The sequence below is a fragment of the Callithrix jacchus genome, chromosome 11 (genome assembly GCF_049354715.1).
Source record: "Callithrix jacchus isolate 240 chromosome 11, calJac240_pri, whole genome shotgun sequence".
Lineage (NCBI taxonomy): Eukaryota > Metazoa > Chordata > Mammalia > Primates > Cebidae > Callithrix > Callithrix jacchus.
Genome location: NC_133512.1, coordinates 86,557,268 through 86,578,038, shown reverse-complemented (window position 1 = coordinate 86,578,038; position 20,771 = coordinate 86,557,268). Strand labels below are relative to the sequence as shown.

Here is a 20,771-nt window from a genome sequence, read left to right as displayed (position 1 = left end):
ACCTAAGTAAAACTTTTGATGAACCGGCCTCTACTTTAGCTCAGTAGTTATATCTCAATCAGACAAGCTTGACTGTAATTTTAGTTTTAGTCAAGCTGAGATTTATGGGTACATCATATCCACAGATGCTGTGAGGAGAGTAAGATTTGAGGAAATGAGTTATTAATCTTTACTGCAGAATATTAACAAATGTCACATGGCTTTTATGAGTTGGTACCTAGGAGGCAGTAGATTCATAAGCCCCCCAAATAGATTTCCTTTTATATACCTCTGATACCAAGAACATAATTAATAGTTACCTATTATTCACTTGTGAAGTTTAAGTTTTAGTTCATTTATTAAATTCAAGCTTAGTATAAAATTAACAAAATTAAATAAGGGCTATCATATTATAGTGAATGGAATGATCTGTCTAGCTTTTAGATATATGCATGTGCCTATGTGCAGGCATGCATGTATGTATTTGGTGATGTATATATTTTTATTTACTATCACCAAGGCACTTTCTGGTTGTAAATATTTCTGGTTGTATTCTTGCTGATGGTTTAAACACGCTTATTAGGTAGGTGCCCATGTCTGCTTTGATAATTTGATTGGCTAGTCATAAGAATAGTGATAAAAAAAATCTTGTTATTGAGATAATTGCTTGTCTGATGTTTTCCATCACTTTTTAGTTTTGAGTTTCAAAAGACCAGTACCCATCTCCTCCCAGGTTCTTTGCCCTCAGTTTAGATAAGTGGTCTCCAGGTGGGTGGTGACATAGAGGTCACAGCCCTGCTTTCTGGAGAGAAATCGCTTTCCCTTGGGACCGGCTTTAACAAAGCACAAACTCTCATTAAATGTTTGCTGACTGAATGTTGAAAGAATTAGCTGAGGGCTTTTATCATTATTGTATGCTTTCTGTACAGAAAGATAACATTTTAAAAGAAGCTTAAATTACTACAAACCTACATTAAAAAATGTGAATTACATTTAAAAGCATTTGCATGAAGACACCACAGTATTTAAGGAGATACAAGTAGACAATCTTATAAAATAGAGAATTATGGGTTTGATGGCATCCTTCAAATTTTTTTGGTACAAGTACCCACTTGTTCCTTAAATTTCTTATACAATATGCAGTCTCTGTTGTTATTCACTTAGTAGGATCTGAAACACATACAAGAACTAGGTCAAAAGACTACAGTGTAGAACACCAGAAAGTAAATTGGGGGAATAAATCATGCATCTAGGAGCATAATTTGTAAACCACTTTATGAAAATAAGCATATCTCCACGTGGGGGCATGGGGAGCCTTTGAGCCAGCATTACTTGGCTGGCCCGCATTATTCCACAACTCTTCCCCCTACCAGGAGATTTCAAAATTCAAATGCAAATAGGTAAGTTAATTACAGTATTTAATCTTAATTAATTTCTAATTAAATCTTCGGTGATTTGTAGAGTTAAACCTCCTGAGACTGATCCAAACTTGGGGATGTTAAATCAGATACCAAATACCCTAAAATAATCTTGATGTTGATTCACCTGCTATTATCAGAGAGTGATATCTTACTTTTTTCTATGGCCTAGGCTGCTTTCCCATGGACCTCTATCAGTTCTCTCAGTAGTCAGAACTGCATTAATTCCCGTCCAAAAAAATTTAGAGAAACATAAAAAGGTAAAACCATAGATACATACATTTTGTATATGTAATTGTATTAGTCCGTTTTCATGCTGCTGATAACAATATACCCAACACTGGGCAATTTACAAAAGAAAGAGGTTTAATTGACTTACAGTTCCACGTGGCTGGGGAGACCTCACAATCATGTTGGAAGGTGAAAGGCGTGTCTCACATGGCAGCAAACAAAAGAAGAGAGCTAGTGCAGGGAAATTCTCCCTTATGAAACCATCATATCTCATGAGACTTACTCACTATAATGAGAACAGCAAGGGAAGGACTTGCCCTCCTGATTCAATTACCTCCCACCAGGTTCCTCCTACAACATGTAGGAATTCAGCATAAGTTTTGGGTGAGGACACAGCCAAACCATATCATTCTTCCCCTCTTCTCTTCCAAATCTCATGTCTTCATATTTCAAAACCAGTCATGACCTCCCAACAGTCCCCCAAAGTCTTAAATCATTTCAGCATTAACTCAAAACTCCACAGTCAAAGTCTCATCTGAAACAAGCCAAGTCCCTTCTGCCTGTAAAATCAAAAGCAAGTTAGTTACTTTCTAGATACAGTGGGGGTACAGGCATTGGGTAAATACAGCCATTCCAAATGGGAGAAACTGGCCCAAAAAAGGAGGGCTCCAGACCCCATGCAAGTCTGAAATCCAGCAGGGCAGTCAAATCTTAAATTTCCAAAATGACTTCCTTTGACTCCATGTCTCATATTCAAGTCAAACTGATGTTAAGAGGTAGATTCCCATGGTATTGGGCAGCTTTGCCCCTGTGGCTTTTGCAGGGTACAGCCTCCCTCCTCACTGCTTTCATGGGGTGGTGTTGAGTGTCTGAGGCTTTTCTAGGTGCATGGTGCAAGCTGTTGGTGGATCTACCATTTTGGGTCTGGAGGATGGTGGCCCTCTTCTCACAGCTTCGGTAGACAGTGCCCCAGTAGGGATTCTATGTGGGGGCTCTGACCCCACATTTCCCTTCCAAACTGCCCTGGAAGAGGTTCTCTATGAGGGACCTGCCCCTGCAGCAAACTTCCTCCTGGGCATCCAGGCATTTCTATACATCCTCTGAAATCCAGGCAGGTATTTTCAAACCTCAATTCTTGACTTCTATGCACTGTAGACTCAACACCACATGGAAACTTCCAGGGCTTGGGACTTCCACCCTTTGAAGCAACAACCCTAGCTGTACCTTGGTCCCTTTCAGTCACAGCTGGAGCAGCTGGAGCAGCTGGGACACAGGGCACCAAGTTTCTAAGCTGCACACAGCATGGGAACCCTGGGCCTGGCCCACTAATCCATTTTTTCCTCCAAACACTCTGGGCTTGTGATTGGAGGGGCTGCCACAAAGTTCTCAGATATGTCCTGGAAACCTTTTCCCCCTTGTCTTGGTGATTAACCTTCAGCTCCTCATTACTATGTAAATTTCTGTAACCCACTTGAATTTCTTCTTAGAAAATGGCATTTATTTTCTATTGTATTGTCAAGTTGCAAATTTTCCGAACTTTTATGCTCTGTTTTTCTTATAAAATTAAATACCTTTAACAGCACCCAAGTCACATCTTGAATGCTTTGCTGCTTAAAAATGTCTTCCACCAGATACCCTAAATCATCTCTCTCAAGTTTAAAGTTCCGCAAATCTCTAGGGCAGGGGCAAAATGCCACCAGTCTCTTTGATAAAACATATCAAGAGTCACCTTTTCCCCAGTTCCCACAAATTTCTCATCTCCATCTGAGACCACCACAGCCTGGACCTTATCATTCATATCACTATCAGACTTTTGGTTAAAGCCAATCAACAAGTCTTTAGGAAGTTCCAAACTTTCCCACATTTTCCTGTCTTCTTCTGAACCCTCCAAACTGTTCCACCTATGCCTGTCACCCAGTTCCAAAGTCACTTCCACATTCTTGGGTATCTTTTCAGCAACACCTTGTTCTACTGGTACCAATTCACTGTATTGGTCCATTTTAATGCTGCTGATAAAGACATACCTGAGACTGGGCAATTTACAAAAGAAAAAAGTTTAATCAACTTATAGTTCCACATGGCTGAGGAGGCCTCACAATCATGACACAAGGTGAAAGGTATATTTCACATGGCAGCAGACAAGAGAAGAGAACTTGTGTAGGCAAGTTCCCCTTATGAAACCAACAGATCTTATGAGACTTACTGTCTTGAGGACAGCACGGGAAAGACCTGCCCCCATGATTCAGTTATCTTTCACCAGGTCCCTCCCACAATACATGGGAATTAAAGATGAGATTTGGATGGAACACACTCAAGTCATATCAGTGATATTGGTTTCCCAATGATCACGTTTTTTTTTTTTTTTTTCAACCAGGAGATGGCTTTTTCTTTCTTATTAACTATTCTCTTCATTGTACTTGCAGAAATTTGTGTGATTCTAATTTTTCTTAAAATTTTGGTTTACTTATTAAGTATACTGCTCCTGGTTCTCTGGTTAATGAATCTAAGCATTATTTTGTAATACTGGACTTTATTTTTAAGGGAAGTTTTAGAATCATAGCAAAACTAAGCAGAAGATACCAAGATTTTTCATATACACCCTGCCTGACACATGCATACCCTTCTCCTTCATCAGTAACCCTCACCAGAGTGGTTCATTTGTTAATAATGACGAACCTACATTGACACTTCACTATCACCCAAAGATCATAGTTTGCATTAGAGGTCACTCCTGGCATTGTATGTTCTATGGGTTTGGACAAATGCATAAGGATATGTATTCCTTATTTTAGTGAACATAGAGTTTTTCGTAGTATTTATTTATTACCCTTTTAATGTCCATAGAATCTGTATAGATATTTATTCTTTTATTTTTGATAATAATTTGTGTCCCCTTTCATTTTTAGTTAACTTTATTAATTAGCTACAGACTTATTAATTTTATCAGTCTTTTCAAAGAATCAAGTTTTAGTTTAGTTGACTTTATTAATTTCCTATTTTCAACTTTATTGATTTCTGTTTTAATTGTTATTATTTCTTTTCTTCTACTTACTCTGGATTTGATTTGTTCTTCTTTTTCTTGTTTCCTTAGTTGGAAGCTTAAGTTTTAAATTGTAGATTTTTCTTTTACCATATACATAAAATGTCATAAATTTTTCTCTAAGCACTGCTTTCATTGCGGCTCACAAATTTTAGAATGTTGTGTTTTTTATTTTTGGTTAGTTCAAAGTATTTAAAAACTTTTCTTGAGATATCTTCTTTCACTTGTATAATGTAGAAGTGTGTGGTTTAATCTCCAAGTATTTTTAGTTTTTTTAAGCTATCATTTTATTGTTTTGTAGCTTAACTCAATTATCTGAGTGTAGATACTGTATGATTTGTATTTTTTTTTAAATTTGTATAGTGTCTTTTAGGGTTCAGAATGTGGTCTATCTTGTTGCATATTCCATGTGAACTTGAGAAAAATGTGTATCCTGTTGTTGGTGGTAAATATCATATGCATTAATTATGTCTGTTTGATTGATAACCAAAATATCAATCAAACAGACATAGGGTGTTGTTGAATTTAGTTTGCTAGTATTTTTTTGAGGATTTTTGCATCAACGTTCAGTGGGGACAGTGGCCGGCAGTGCTCTTTTTTTGATATGTCTTTGTCTGGTTTTGATATCAGGGTAATACTGACCTTGTAGAATGAGTTTAGAAGTTTTCCCTCCTCCTCTATTCTTCAGAATAGTTTGAGTAGTATTGGTATTGTTTGTTTAAATGTTTGGTAAAATTAAGCAGTGAAGCCATTGGCTTTTTTTTTTCTAGGAGACTTATTATGGCTTTGATCTTGTTACTTGTTATTTGTTCAGATTTTGGATTTTTTTCATGGTTCAGTCTTAGTACATTGTACATGTCTAGAAATGTATCCATTTCTTCCAGATGTTTCCAATTTATTGGCATATAGTCACTCATATCAAAGTAGTCCTAATAATCATTTGAATATCTGTGGTATCAGTTGTAATATCTCCTTTTTCATCTCTCATTTTATTTATCTGTGTCTTCTCTCTTTTTTTCTTAGTCTGGCTAAAGGTTTGTTGATTTCATTTATCTTTTCAAGAAAACAACTTTTCATTTTATTGATCTTTTGTATTGTTTCCTTCATTTCAACGTTATTTCTCTTCTGATCTTTATTATGTTTTTCTTGTACTAATTTGGAGTTTACTTTCTCTTGCTTTTCTATCTCTAAGATGCATTGCTAGACTGATTGTTTATTTGAAATTTTTCTACTTTTCTCATATAGGTGCTTATACCTACAAAACTTTCCTCTTAGTACTGCTTTTGCAGTATTTCACCAGTTTTGGTATCTTGTGTTTCATTATAGTTTGTTTAAAAACATTTTTAAATTTCCTTTTTAATTTCTTAATTGACCCACTGGTCGCTCAGGAGTGTATTTTTAAATTTCCATGTGTTTGTATAGTTTCCAGGATTCCTTTTGTTACTATACGTAGTTTTATTTCATTGTGGTCAGAGAAAATATTTGACATAGTATCAATATTTTTAAATTTTTTAAGACTTATGTGAATTTTTAAGATGTTATATGGTCTATCCTTGAGAATGATCAATGTGCTGAGGAGAAGAATGTGTATACTGCAGCCATTTAACAAAATGTTCTGTAAATATCTATTTGGTTCATTTGGTTTATAGTTGAGATTAAGTCTGATGTTTCTTTACTGCTTTTCTGTGTGGATGATCTGTTCAATGCTGAAAGTGGGGTTTTAAAGTCTCTAGCTATTATTGCACTGGGGTCTATCTCTCTCTTTAGCTCTAAAATATTTGTTTTATATGTCTGGATGCTCCAGTTTAGGGTACATATATGTTCATAATTGTTATATCTTGATGACAATATACATGATAAAGTACCATTATATAATGACCGTCTTCGTCTGTTCTTACAGCTTTTGTCTTGAAATCTACTTTGTCTGATATCAGTATAATGAATCTTGCTGTTTTTTTGTTTCCATTTGTATGGAATATCTTTTTCAATTCCTTTCTTTTCATTCTATATGCATCTTTACAGGTAACGTGTTCCTTGTAGACTACAGATTGTTGCATGTTTTTTCTTTATCCATTCAGCCACTGTTTTGTTTTTTTTTTAATTGAGTTTGGTCCATTTACATTCAGTGTTATTATTAATAAAGGAGGAATTACTTTTGCCATTTTTTTTCAGCTTGTTATTTGGTCTTCCTTTTTTCCTTTATTTCTATCTTCTTTTTAGAGAAGGTAGTTTTCTCTGTTGATAAGTCTTAGTTTCTTTCTTTTTTTCATATGTGTATCTGTTGGATGCTTTTTTGATTTGAGGTTACCATGAGGTTTGTAAATATCATCTTATAACCTATTATTTTAAACTGATGACAACTTACCACTGATTGCATTAAAATTTTATTTTCTTTCTCTTCCTCATTTAGGATCCTTTCTTTATTCTTGACCTTTGGTTGTTTGATTATTAAATGTTTTAAGGTTGTCTTCTTTGGCTTAGATTTATTTGGTGCTCTATAACCTTCTTGTACTTAAATATTGATATCTTTCTCTAGGTTTGGGAAGTTCTGTGTTATTATCCATTTCAACGTTCTGTGCCTGTCTTCCTCTACCTCCCCTTTAAGGACAATAACTCTTAGATTTTCCCTTTGAAGGTTATTTTCTGGATCCTGTAGACATTCTTTTTTTATTTTTTATTTTTGAGACGGAGTTTCACTCTTGTTACCCAGGCTGGAGTGCAATGGCGTGATCTCGGCTCACCGCAACCTCCGCCTCCTGGGTTCAGGCAATTCTCCTGCCTCAGCCTCCTGAGTAGCTGGGATTACAGGCACACACCACTATGCCCAGCTAATTTTTTGTATTTTTAGTAGAGATGGGGTTTCACCATGTTGACCAGGATGGTCTCGATCTCCTGACCTCGTGATCCACCCACCTCGGCCTCCCAAAGTGCTGGGATTACAGGCTTGAGCCACCATGCCCGGCCAACATTCTTAATTCTTTTTTATTTTTTTATTTTGTCTCCTCTGACCATGTATTTTCAAATATCCTGCCTTCAAGCTCACTAATTCTTTCTTCTGTTTTATGAGTTCTGCTGTTAAGAGACTCTGATGTATTCTTCAGTATGCCTGTTACACTTTTAACCTCCAGAATTTTTTCTTGATTCTTTTAAATTATTTCAATCTCTTTGTTAAATTTACCTGATAGGATTCTGAATTGTTTCTCTGCTTTATCTTGAATTTCATTAAGTTTTCTCAAAACATCTGTTTTGATTTCAGTGTCTGAAAGGGTACATATCTTTGTTTCCCCAATAATTGTTCCTGGTGCCTTATTTAATTTAGTTGATGAGCTGATATTTTCCTCAAAGGTTTGATGCTCGTGGAGGTTCATTGCTGTCTGGGCATTGAAGATTTAGGTCTTCATTGTATTCTTTGCAGTCTGGGCTGGATTGTACCAGCCCATCTTGGGAAGGCATTCCAGTTATTTAAAGGGACTTGGATATTGTAATTGAAGTTCTTGGTCACTGCTGCGTTATCTGCATTAGGAGGCAGCGAAAGCTTGGTAACACTGTGGCTCTTGTAGACTTCTACAGGTACCACCTTGGTGGTCTTAAATAGGATCCAGAAGAATTCTCTGTATTGCCTGTCAAGGACTCTTGTTCTCTTCCCTTACCTACTTTCAATCAAATAGAGTCTCTCTCTGTGTGCTGAGCTACCTGGATCTTGGGAAGGGATAACACAAACAATCCTCTGGTCACCACCAATGGGACTATGCTGTGTCAGACCTGAAGCCAGCACAGCACTGGGTTTTGCCCAAGGCCCATGGTAACCATTGCTAGACTAGTGCTTTTGTTTCTCTCAAGGCCTGAATGCCCTACAATCAGCAGGTAGTAAAGTCAGCCAGACTTGTGTCCTTATGCTCAGGGTGGTGAGATCCCACTCCTCATGCTAGTCTGGAGATGCCAGCTGGGAGCCAGGGCCTGGAGTCGAAAACCTTAGGAATCTACCTGGTTCTTTTTTTCTACTGCAGCTGAGCTGGCACCCAATCCACAAGACAAAGTCCTTCCCACTCTTCCTTTTCCTTTTCACATGCTAAGGACTCTCCCCATAGCTCCTACGGCCTCAGGCCTTCAGTGAGTACTACTGGGTACTCCCAATGCTCACTCAAGACCCCAGGTCTCTTCAGTCAGCTTGTGGTGAATGCTGCCAGCTCCAGGTCTCTCTCTCTAGGGCAGTGGGCTTCCCTCTGGCCCAGAGAATGCCCAGCAATGCTGTCAGATAGCCAAGTTCTAGAATCGAGGACCCTGGGAGCTCACTTGCTGCTCTACTCCACTGTGGCTAGTTGTTATTTAACATGCAAGACAAAGTCTCCTTTACTCTTCCTTCTCCTTTTCTCAAGCAGGAGTCTCTCCCCAAACCCACCATAGTCTCTCCCCAAACCCACCTAAGTCAGCCTGTCTCTGAGTCTCACTAAAGGCCCATCAAGAGTACTGCAAGGGTACAATTGCTGATTATTCAGGGCCCACGGGCTAATTAGCATCAAGGAAGCAGGTTCTTTTCTGGCCCAGGATGTATCTAGAAATGGCTGTGAGCTAGATTCTGGAATGAGGGCCTCAGCAGGCATTTCACTAGTTCTTATGTCCCCCAAGTTCACTGGTTGTAAGCTAAGCATAGCAACAAAACTTGCTTGGGAATTGCAAAGTTCTTGGGAATTGCAACAGAACTTGCTTGGGAAAGGCTCTTGTAGCCTAAACTGCCTTTCAAGTTTGTTCAGAAACCCAGAGAGCTTTAGCCCTTGGTGGTGAGGCTGCAAATAACTAAGTTTCTGATCACTGGAATGGACAGTTCCCCTCTGGGTAGGGCTGGTCTAAATGCTCCCTCTGTGGGTACCAGCTGTATTGTGCCCAGTGTTGCTTTCCACTGTGACAGGGCAGCACTGAGCTCCAATGCAAAGTGCTACAATCACTGCACTCTTTCTCCCCAAAAGCACAAATACTCTCTCTGAGCCCCACCAGGGTTAGAGGAGGGAAGATGTTGGCAACTCAAGACTCTTTCTTACCTTTTCCAGTGCCTCTCTCAGTGATACAAAGTTAAAACAAGATACTGTGTTTGCTCACCCAATTTTTGGTTATTGTGAAGATGTTTTTTGTGTGGATCGTTGTTCAATTTGGTGTTCCTCCATGGAATACAATTGCTAGAGGTTTCTTCTTGACCATCTTTCTCCATCTCCACTGGCAAATATCTTGTAACAACCAAATAATACTCCTAATTTCTCCCTCGTGCCACTTGTATAATTGCTGTCATTAATTTTACTTATGACATAAATAAGCATATCTAAGCATAATTATAAGCATACATAGTCAAATGCCTTATTATTTTAAATATATTAATGTAGATCAATGAAGAATAAGAAAATAAACAATTTTATTTTAACCTTCCTTTATTCTGTTTCTAATGCTCTTTTTCTCCCGATGTAGGTCTGAATTTTTGACCTATGTTACTTTCTTTCTGTTTAAGGAATTTATAAAAACATTTCTTGCCAGGCAGGGCTACTAAAAAACAATTTTCCTCAATGTTTGCTTGCCTATGAAAGTCCTTATTTCTCCTTTATCTTTTAAGGGAAATTTCACAAAGTACAGAATTCTAGATTGGTGGATTGTTTTGGGGTTTTTTCCTCTCAATCCTTTAAATATTTGCTTCCTCTCTTCTTGCTTGCATGGTTTCTAAGGAAAAGTCAGATATAATTTTTATTTTTGCTTCTCTACGGGTAAGGTGCTTATTTCTTCTAGATTTTTCCAGAGTTTTTTTATCTTTGATTTTCTGTACTTCAAATATAAAATGCCCCAGAATAGATTGTTTGTTTGTTTGTTTTCTTTTCTTTTTTTTAATTGCATTTTAGGTTTTGGGGTACATGTGAAGAACATGCAAGATTGTTGCATAGGTACACACATGGCAGTGTGATTTGCTGCCTTCCTCCCCTTCACCTATATCTGGTATTTCTCCCCATGTTATCTCTCCCCTACTCTCCACTCCCCTGCTGTCCCTCCCCTATTTCCCCTCAACAGACCCCAGTGTGTGATGCTCCCCTCCCTGTGTCCATGTGTCCTCATTGTTCAACACCCGCCTATGAATGAGAACATGTGATGTTTAATTTTCTGTTCTTGTGTCAGTTTGCTGAGAATGATGGTCTCTAGGTTCATCCATGTCCCTACAAAGGACACGAACTCATTGTTTTTGATGGCTGCATTATATTTCATGGTGTATATGTGCCATGGAATATTATGCATATGTTTGTTTTATTTTCATTTGGCATTCATTTTGCTTGGTGTTCTCTGAGCTTCCTGGATCTTTGGTTTGGTGTGTTACATTAACTGAAGAAATTCTAAGTCATTATTACTTCAAATATTGTTTCTGTTCCTTTCTCCCTTTCTCCTCCCTTGGGTTTTCCCATTGTGCACATGTTATACTTTTTGTCCCATTGTCCCACAGTTCTTAGATATTCTTTATTTTTTTTTTAACTTTTTCTTTTTGTTTTTCAGTTCTGTAGTTTCCTGTTGTGAAATCCTGCATCTCAGAGATCTTTTTCTCCATCATCTTCAATCTATTAATAAACCCATCAAGGCATTCTTCATTTCTATACAGTGTTTTTGACTTCCTTTATTCCTTTTTTTTCCCTTGGATTGTCTCCGTTTGCATTGCCCATCTGCTCTTGCATGCTGCCTACTTTATCTATCAGCACCCTTGTCATATTAATCACAGTTTTTAAAAAATTCATCCTGGTCTGATAACTTCAACTTCCCTGTCATACATAGGTTTGGTTATAATGCTTGTTCTGCATTTTCAAACTGTGTTTTTGGCCTTTTAATATGTCTTACGGTTCTTTTTTGATAGACAGGATGTACTGGATGTAGCATAATCTATTATAAATAAGCTGTTAGTAATGTGGTGGTAAGGTGTTAGGTAAAGGAAAATATTTTACATATAGGTTAGTTTGCAATAGCAGCATGTTAGGGTAATAATATTAAAACATAATTTTGAGTTCTGAAGATATGATTTACTTATTGTTTTAAAAACCAAAATTTCTCTTCATTTTGATGGTCTTAATCTCTGACGATTCAATTAACCAAATCACAATCTATAGCTGCTCTTGCCTCCTAGAAAGGACTTTGATATTCTGATTATGGTTTATATGCTCTTGTAGTGGATTCCCAAGATTTACTCTAATGACTCATTCTTTCATTCATTCACTGAACACATATAAACACATATAAGCTGTGTGTCATTCTCTGGGCTACATGAAAGAAGCATGGCAGTTGAGCAACCAACAAGATAAATACAGTCCTTGCCCATGAAGAGCTCAGTTTTTACTACCCTGTCTAGACTGTGACTATAGTGTGTACTATTTGATGGCAGACACTATGTTAATCTGCCTTCCACCCTCAGTGTACCACTTAGTGCCCACACATGCTTGATACTCAAAAACTGTTTCTTGAATAAGTGAGCAAATGAACAATGGCAACCTATATTTTCATTTACTTTATCCCACAAAATATTGGCACATTCAGTTAAAGAAATTCACTAGATAATTTAATGTCTTTGTAATCTAGGCAATTTTTAAGGTATTTTAAAATTAGTGGTACACCGTTAAACTGGTGTTTTACAATGAGTGACCCCATTGTTCTGATATTAGTTCATGGTTAGTAAAGTCGGAGATTTTTCTATGGAGCAGAATAATCACCTTTCATTGAATCTTTCCATGCTACACTAAGTTTTTTGACTCTTCTGCTTAGTTCATAGATGTTGTACAGGCAACATCCAACAGAGTCCTCACTCTTGCCTGCAAACTTTTGTAATTCCTTAGAAATAATCAATAATTTGGCCGGGCACGGTGGCTCATGCCTATAATCCCAGCACTTTGGGAGGCTGAGGCGGGTGGATGACGAGGTCAAGAGATTGAGACCATCCTGGTCAACAAGGTGAAACCCCGTCTGTACTAAAAATACAAAAAATTAGCTGGGCATGGTGGTGCGTGCCTGTAGTCCCAGCTACTTGGGAGGCTGAGGCAGGAGAATTGCTTGAATCCAGAAGGCGGAGGTTGCGGTGAGCCGAGATCGCGCCATTGCACGCCAGTCTGGGTAACAACAGCAAAACTCTGTCTCAAAAAAAAAAAAAAAAAAAGAGAAATAATCAATAATTTAAGTAGCATTAGAGTTAGTTCCATACTATATTGCATGAGTAACCTTTGCGACTGTCTCACAACTTCTTGCCTTGTTTCATCTCGATCTTTTCTGTTTGAGATTTTCTTTCCTTTGCCTGCTGTATGGGACTATCTCTCCTTCCAGCAGCTGACTTAAAATCACTCTCTCTTTCAATATGTTTTTTTAAATTGTTGCTTTTTAATTTCATTGCATGTATTATGGAACTTTTGCTTTGCATTGTAAACATTTCAGTTATTTACTCAGGAACTGATACTGTAATGCATAGGAAGACAAGCTCTGTATTCCACTTTTTTTTCTCACTAGCTGAATGGTAATAGGTATGCCATATAAACTCTCTAAATTTTAGTGTCTTCATCTATATAGTACAATGGGGATACTAACTAATGCTACCTATCTCCTAAGGTTGTAACAAGAATGGAATAAAATAATACGTGTAAATTATTTGGCACAGTTCCTGGTATCTGTTGCTAAATATTATTATCATTATTATTGTTGCTATAGTTGATGTTAATACTGGCCAATACATTGTAAACTCCTAGAACCTTGGGATCACTTCTTTTGTATTCTTGATATAACACAAGAGTAAGTGCTTCAGTGAAGGCTTTTGGAATGAAGGGGTAAAAACAAAAAAAAGAATTAGTGCATGCTGTCAGTTCTGCTTCAACATACTCATCTTAGAACAAGAGATATTTTCCAGTTGTAGGTATACAGTATTCTTTGGCATCAGTTGCATAGTGTGAATGATCATTCAGATTTGTGAAACTGAAAACGTTCTTTATAATGTATATTTCATAAATGTATACAGATTAAGAAGGATTAATTTAGAATAGTGGGATAATCTAAATAGCTACCCTAAAAAAATTACCACTGGCATTTTAATGAAATGTTATTTTACAACTTTAAAGCTCATAGCAATATAATTAGTAATATGTGTAATCTTTATTACCAATCTTAATCTTTTTTATATGACTGAAAAATTATTTTATGGTAGTACAATTAAAATAATGCTAAAAGTGTCAGCATAACAGAATTAAACTAAAGTAACTACTACAATATTGTACCCCAAACTGGCTAATTTAAATGCAAAATACTTTGTACAGGCTATTTATCTGGGCTAATGCATGTTAAGGGATTTAGGAAGTAGTTTGTGTAACTGAAATAAAAGGAAAAATAAGCACTGTACAGCAATCTTTACTATTGTTTAACATGAGGGAAATATTAAATAGGTTTCTATATAGGCCACTTGAGGAAAATGTATTAGAAGCCCTATCATAGCATAGTAAATATAAAGATGACTGCCAGGAACTACTACGTTCATAGGCTTTTAAAGGACAGATTTGAAATGCTTAAAGTTGTCCGTTTCACAGAGATAGTACAATATTAATTATGACAACTAGAGTGAAGGTGTGCAATTTTGAAAGTATGTGGTATATTTTGAAAACGGGCTTTTGACAGACTGGACAGTTGATTAGTGGACACATGACAAGGGTTAGATTTTTTTCTGAGTGCTTCTGTCAATTCATAATAATGATTCTACCACTTTATAATTATTATAAGGTGAAAATATGAAAGAGTTTAAAAATAAGATTGAAAAATAAAACTGGACTCAGGATAGAAATAGGAAAATACAGATAAGTAGAAAAAACACTTAGATTTTCACCATACATACAGTTACACACTTAATATTTTGTACATATATTTATAGTTTCTACTCTCTTATAATTTTAATTTTCTTAAGAAAAAAGTTTTGATCATATTCCATAGAATATTTATGTGTAATACAAAGGAATCCAAGTAATATATGTTAGATACAAATTACTTATAATAGTGAATCATCTGTATTTTCCTTGTGTTATTTTAGGCCCTCATTTTTTAGACCCTCCAAAAGTATTATGGCTTATATATTTATTCTTCATTTTTAGACCTACTCATTTTTAAAAACCGATTAGCATTTAGAATATTTTGTTAAAGTTTAAATCACTTCTTAATAATCATAACCCATTAAAATTGTATGTAACTTATGACAGAAGCAGGGATGATAGATTTGAGAGAAACTAGATGCTATAGTATGGTGTGTTTATTATCCTAGTGCAATTGCGGAAAGGACAACTCTGATTTAACAGATGATGCTGCATATTGTATTTGTTTGATTTTGATCATGTAGGTTCCAGCACACCTGGAAAGCTCTGCAAGACCTCAGCTACAGAAAGCCCAGAGAGAGCATGTAAACTCTTTTATGACCCTTGATCACCAGATCATCCCAACTCTTAAACGGTCACAACCTGCAGTGCCAAGCGGTGGGCCTCTCGTGCAGCATGCACACACAGCTCTGGACAGTGATGCTGGCATCACAGAAAACCCGCTCACCAAGTTACTAACTCTTGGGAAAGAAGATGACAATGCACAATGGCATGTATGTCTAATGGCAGGTTATGAAAATATATTGTCAGTTTTTGAAAAAAAACTCTATTAAAGTAATTGAAGTCAACATTATCACAGTAAACATTCCAAATGCAAGTGTAACAAAAGATGTGCTTTTAATTAATTATTCTCTATTAACTATGCATATAAATTCATATGCATAATTATAAGAATTCATTTTTAGTACTCCCTTCAGTTATGTATTAATGTGAATTAAGATAGACACTAACAGTAGTATGTGTTTACAAGATTTATCTCTAATTGTAAATGTTTTCTGATAAGTTTAGTTGAAATATTGATCAGTAGATTGTCTTAAATATCCATTAAAATAATTTATCCAAATAAAATAAAATTTGCTGTAGAAATGACTATTAGAATAAGACTAATAATCTTATTGCATTTATATTTTATGAAATTATATCTGAATCTTTTAACTTTTGCTTTTTTATACATTCAATTTTACTTTTAATAAATACTTGGCTACTATTTGCTGAATAGCAAATTTAGAGGTGCTAAGGATACAAAAATAAATGAGTATTTAGCTTCATGGAGTTTATATTTATTGTGACTTGCTTATAATGAACCTTCAGAAAATATTGAAGTATGAATAGAACTGGGAAACACTGGTACTAGACAAAAGACTTCATTTAATGTTTCAATATTAAAAAAAACTACATTAATAACTGAGCTTTCTTTTCTTTTTTCCATTAGATTTGTTAGATAAAGATATGGTCCTATGATCTCCCAGGTTTAATCTCCCAATCTACATTCCTGGTGATTATTGCTGATTTCAGGTCAATGCTTATTATCTATTAAGCCTGTAGCCTCCAGGCACAAAAGGATGATGCTCAGAATCTCAGTATTTAAAATCTGAATGATAGATAATTTTTTTAACAAATTTTATATTAACCTGGAAAAGACAAAAAATAAGGCCTCTGGTAGATGGTTGATAAAATATAAAACAATAAAAAAATAGAAGCTTTGAAATCTAAAACCGAATGTAAGTATCTACATGTATATTTATTCAAAATTTACAGTAGTGGATATATAAAAAAGTTTCTCCCCCCCCAAATGAATGTAGAACCAGATTCTCTAGTCACTTTATGAAGATTGTAAAAATATATAGAAGATGAAATAATCTGTTCAGTAAATAGTAGACATACACACAATACAATTTATTCTACAACTCCTTCTTTCAAAGTTCATTTTCTCATGTAAAATATTGATTTATAAAGAGAAAAACAAATCCTGAAAGATACACATATGCCAGTTAATTTTAGGTAAAACCTAGAAAATTATTTTATTATATATTTTATAAAATATGTACTCTAAAAACTGAGAATGGATAAGCAACATAGATTTGCCTTTCTGTCTTTTATCTTTTGTTCATGTTTAAGCACACATCTTACCTTTGCTTTTATACTAAGTCTGTACATATTAAGAAAATACACATTTTTACTGGTCTTTGGGTACTCTCAATTAAAGAGTCTCATGGCTTGGAAGGGTGCAAACTCCCAAGAATTACATTGGCTTTGTGGCAATGTGAACAATGGCTATAGACAATTTTTTTTCTATTTTTTTAAACCATCATGTTTTAAATTACATATACAAAAGTATCTTATAACCATCATTAATGTCCATCTAATCACAGTTTTATTCAGTCTGTAGTAGTTTCAATCAGTGTGTGGTCTCTTTGAATTTGGTATGTTTATACATTTTTACATACTGCCATCATTCACAGACTTGCTATCTTTGATAGCTAGGATAAATCCTGTGCTGTTGCAATATTCTAATACATTTATTGGTGCTTGGAGTCTATGACTCAAAGCAGAAAGTATATATAGTCTTTGGACACAGTCAGTATAGTATAAATGTGTGGTCTCGGTTTTTAATTTCTCTCACCCATATGTGTATACCTTGTAGAATTGTTTTAATACTTGCATTTTAAGTTTTTAACACAAGGGCAGAGTTTGAGCTCAGGAGATTGTGGCTATTGCCATCTTTTTTTTTTTTCTCTCAAGCCTTTTCTACCCGTGAAAACAGGGAGCATTTCGTCAATTCAAAGAAGACTGCAGAAATCATAGCTACCACAGGATAAGTCTGAGAACAACTTTATATTCAGGATTTGATAATTGGAAATAGGAATAACTTGAAGACTGAAAATCTCTAAGATGAAATATAAAATCAAAAGAAGCATTTTGTAACATGAGTTTTGCTAAGATACAATGCAAATTTGTACCCATAGCACATGGACCCTTCTGCACTTAACCCTTGCACCTGGCTCAGACTTATCCTTTAACATCCCCAAGGAGCTTCATGTTTCAGCTCTCTGGGTTCACCACTGGTCCTCATGGTGGCTGGGTTCTCCTTCTTACAACTTTATCTCCTGCTTATTTGATCACCACCATTTGTCTGGATAATTCCAATTCGCCCTTCAAAATTCATTTCAGGTTTCTTGTCTAAGGTGCTTTCCCTGGTGATGCTCTCCGTCTGGGCTTAGTGTCTATTAACTGAGTTTTCATAGCAACATTAATATCATATGGATAACAATTGCATTTTTCATGGCATTCTCACATCACATGATATGTTTTAATTATGGCTTTTGTTGTTTTTCTTATTTTCTAATCTGTTAATTCCTTGATGAAAATACCATAACTTATTCACATTTTAATCTCTGGCTCCTAAGACAAATTTCTGCCAATTATTAATCAGTGCATATTTTTGGCTAGTTTATAAGTTAATGAATAATAAGTACCCTTATTTCAATAATATTTCTCTACTTGCTTTTATCGGTACTATGATACTTAAATAATATGGTATAATTTTAGAAGAACCATGAGAGAAGTAAAATCAAGGCACTCTAGAAAATCAGAAAGAAGATAAATTTTTTCAGTGTGAGGTCTCAGGGAATCCTGGAAGAGGTAATACTCGAATTGGGTTTTGAAAAACATGTATATCAACAGCAAAGATGGCAGAAGATAATTTTTTGAGTAGAGAATGCTGTAAGCTAGGGGCAGAGTGGACAAGTATAAGTGGGTTTTGAAGGTGATACAATTTGGTGCAGATAAGTGACTGAGGTTAGAAAGGAGGATTCGAGTGGGGCTTTGGAGCTTAAATGCAGATTTGGGAACTTAGAATGTGATTCCAGGGTAGTGGGGGACTGTATCAATTAGATCTGCATTAGGAGCATGAAAGAGAAACCCACTTCCAGTGATTTAACCAGATGAGAGATAAAAATTTTTCTCCCATAATATTTTTCTCTCATAAGAATCTTGCATTATCTCACATAGTCTTATATAATTATATCTTATAATTGTTAACAACATAGAATATTGACAGTGATATTAACAACGAAATTAAGAGAACATACATTTATTCCTTATTTTATATCAGGTGATATTTTAAATACTTTATCTGGATTAATTAATTTAATTTTTAAAAAAGCACTATGATTTACTATTATCTCCATTTTTAGTTTTTTTTTGAATGGAGGAAGAAAAGTCTTCCTCTGTCACCCAGGCTGGAGTGCGATCTCAGTATGATCTCAGCTCACTATAACTTCTGCAGTCTGGGATCAAGAGATTGTCATGCCTCAGCCTCCCAAGTAGCTGGGACTACAAGCACAAGCCACCACATCCAGCTAGTATTTTTATTTTTAGTAAAGATGGAGTTTCACCATGTTGGCCGGGGTGATCTTGAACTCCTGACCTCACATTATCCACCTGCCTCGGCCTCCCAAAGTGCTGAGATTACAGGCATAAGCCACCACACCTGGCCTCTATTATCTCCATTTTTAAAATGGGGCAACTTGTGTGAAAAGTAGTCCAGAGTAGGTAGTCAGAGGCTGGTGTAGTTCTCTGTTGTGATGTCAACATAGATCAATTCTTCCTCTACCTTTCTTCTTTACTATGTGACTTTTATCGCAAAGAGCTCCACATGATCACAAGAGGGCCTCTTAACCTCTCAGGTCCTCAAATCAGGTGGACAGTAGAGAGAGAAGCAAGTAGAATGCCTCTGTGAGGAAAGAAAAACTTTTGCGGAAATTCACAACAGACCTATGTAAATGACTTAGTCAAAACTGTGTCACATGGCCACATTTAGCTTGATGTGAAGCTGAGAAAAGTACATTTTTTCTTCTGAGCATATTATTCATCAAAAACATTAGTAAGAAATAAGAAGAAAATTGATGTTTACTACACAACTTTCGATGGATCTGCCATGGAAACAAGTTTTTGAGTACATAAGTATCCTAATCAAAGCAGTGCTTCAGAGACATTTAAATGGCAGTTGAGAGGGAAAGATTTGAGGTTAAGGTTTGTGCTAGGTGAACAGATGACAGAATATTACAATGAAATTTAGTTATAGCCCGAATCAAGACAATGGGTGATAGGGAAAATAAAAGAAATGAACTCAGGGGATAATGGATCTCCATGTCATATTATGTAAAGTGAAGGTAGAGATGAGTGTGCTGCAATTTTGAGATTTTTGAGCCTTTACAGGATGAATAACATAGATGAAGGAACTGTTAAGAAAAGCATGGGAGTAGAGGGAGTGTAGAGTTTGGCATGAAAGTGATGATGAGCTAACTTAGAAGACAATTAGGAGAAGTTCAAAGGACAATTGAAAATTAAAAAAAAAACATATTTCTCAGAAAAAAGCTTAGAACAGTAAATAAGATTTAATTTGTTTTTTTTTTTTTCATTCAAGCAGCTGTCATTGCCACATGCTCAGGGGAAAAAACTGCACATCATGTATAATCTATACCATATAGAAGCTTTAGGTTGAGGACAAGAGAAAAAAATAACAAATAATTATAATATTATATAGAAAAACTTAAGAGGAAAATGACTAGTAGGGCATTTAGCCAGATGGGATAGCATGAGCACAGAATAGAGATGGGAAACAGTGTGAAATGAATAGAAGAGAAGGCAGATGGTGGTAAAAGATAACGTCGAAGAAGTAAGTAATCAGCAAATTACAGAGAGGTTAGTACTCCATGATAAACAGTATCAAGTCACTGTAGGGTTGAAACTTGGGAGCTAGGGTGACATAATTAGATTTGACTCTAGATCACTTCGTCAACTATGTAGAGGGAGAAGTCTGGACTCAGGGATAGGGAACAGCTGGGAGTCTATTTCTATTGTGCGGTGCAAGAAAATGAGGCTCTCCCTTAAAATATGTTGAACTGTGGTATCAGTGAGATCATCACGTGGAGATGTTGGTGACAGCTAGATATCCAAATTTGCTGGACTGAAGGAAGAGATTTGAGATTGTTAGCGTGCGGATGGTCCTTGAAATCTTGAATGAGAAATAAATCCTGTTGAGAACCTGAATACCGTGAGGAGAGTGATAGCTAAAGATACTATTTTGAAGATAACCAACATTTAAGGGGTGGTCAGAAGAGAAGGCCCATAAAAGTAAAGTAAAAAGATAACTGGGAGAGTGTGATGTCATTGATGCGAAATAAAGAATTAGCTTAAAGAAGG

The 20,771-nt window shown here is 35.9% G+C and overlaps 1 protein-coding gene across 2 annotated transcripts in view; it reads left to right on the top strand.

The window, feature by feature from the left end:
* The window catches only part of TFEC (transcription factor EC), an 83,797-nt gene that overhangs the window by 22,141 nt on the left and 40,885 nt on the right, over nt 1–20,771 (top strand). For both annotated transcript variants that reach the window (XM_002751763.7, XM_054237469.2), the window contains one exon: nt 15,029–15,277. In XM_002751763.7, coding sequence (XP_002751809.1) covers nt 15,101–15,277 — 177 coding nt within the window. In that variant the 5' untranslated portion in view covers nt 15,029–15,100. The remainder of the gene's footprint in view (nt 1–15,028; nt 15,278–20,771) is intronic.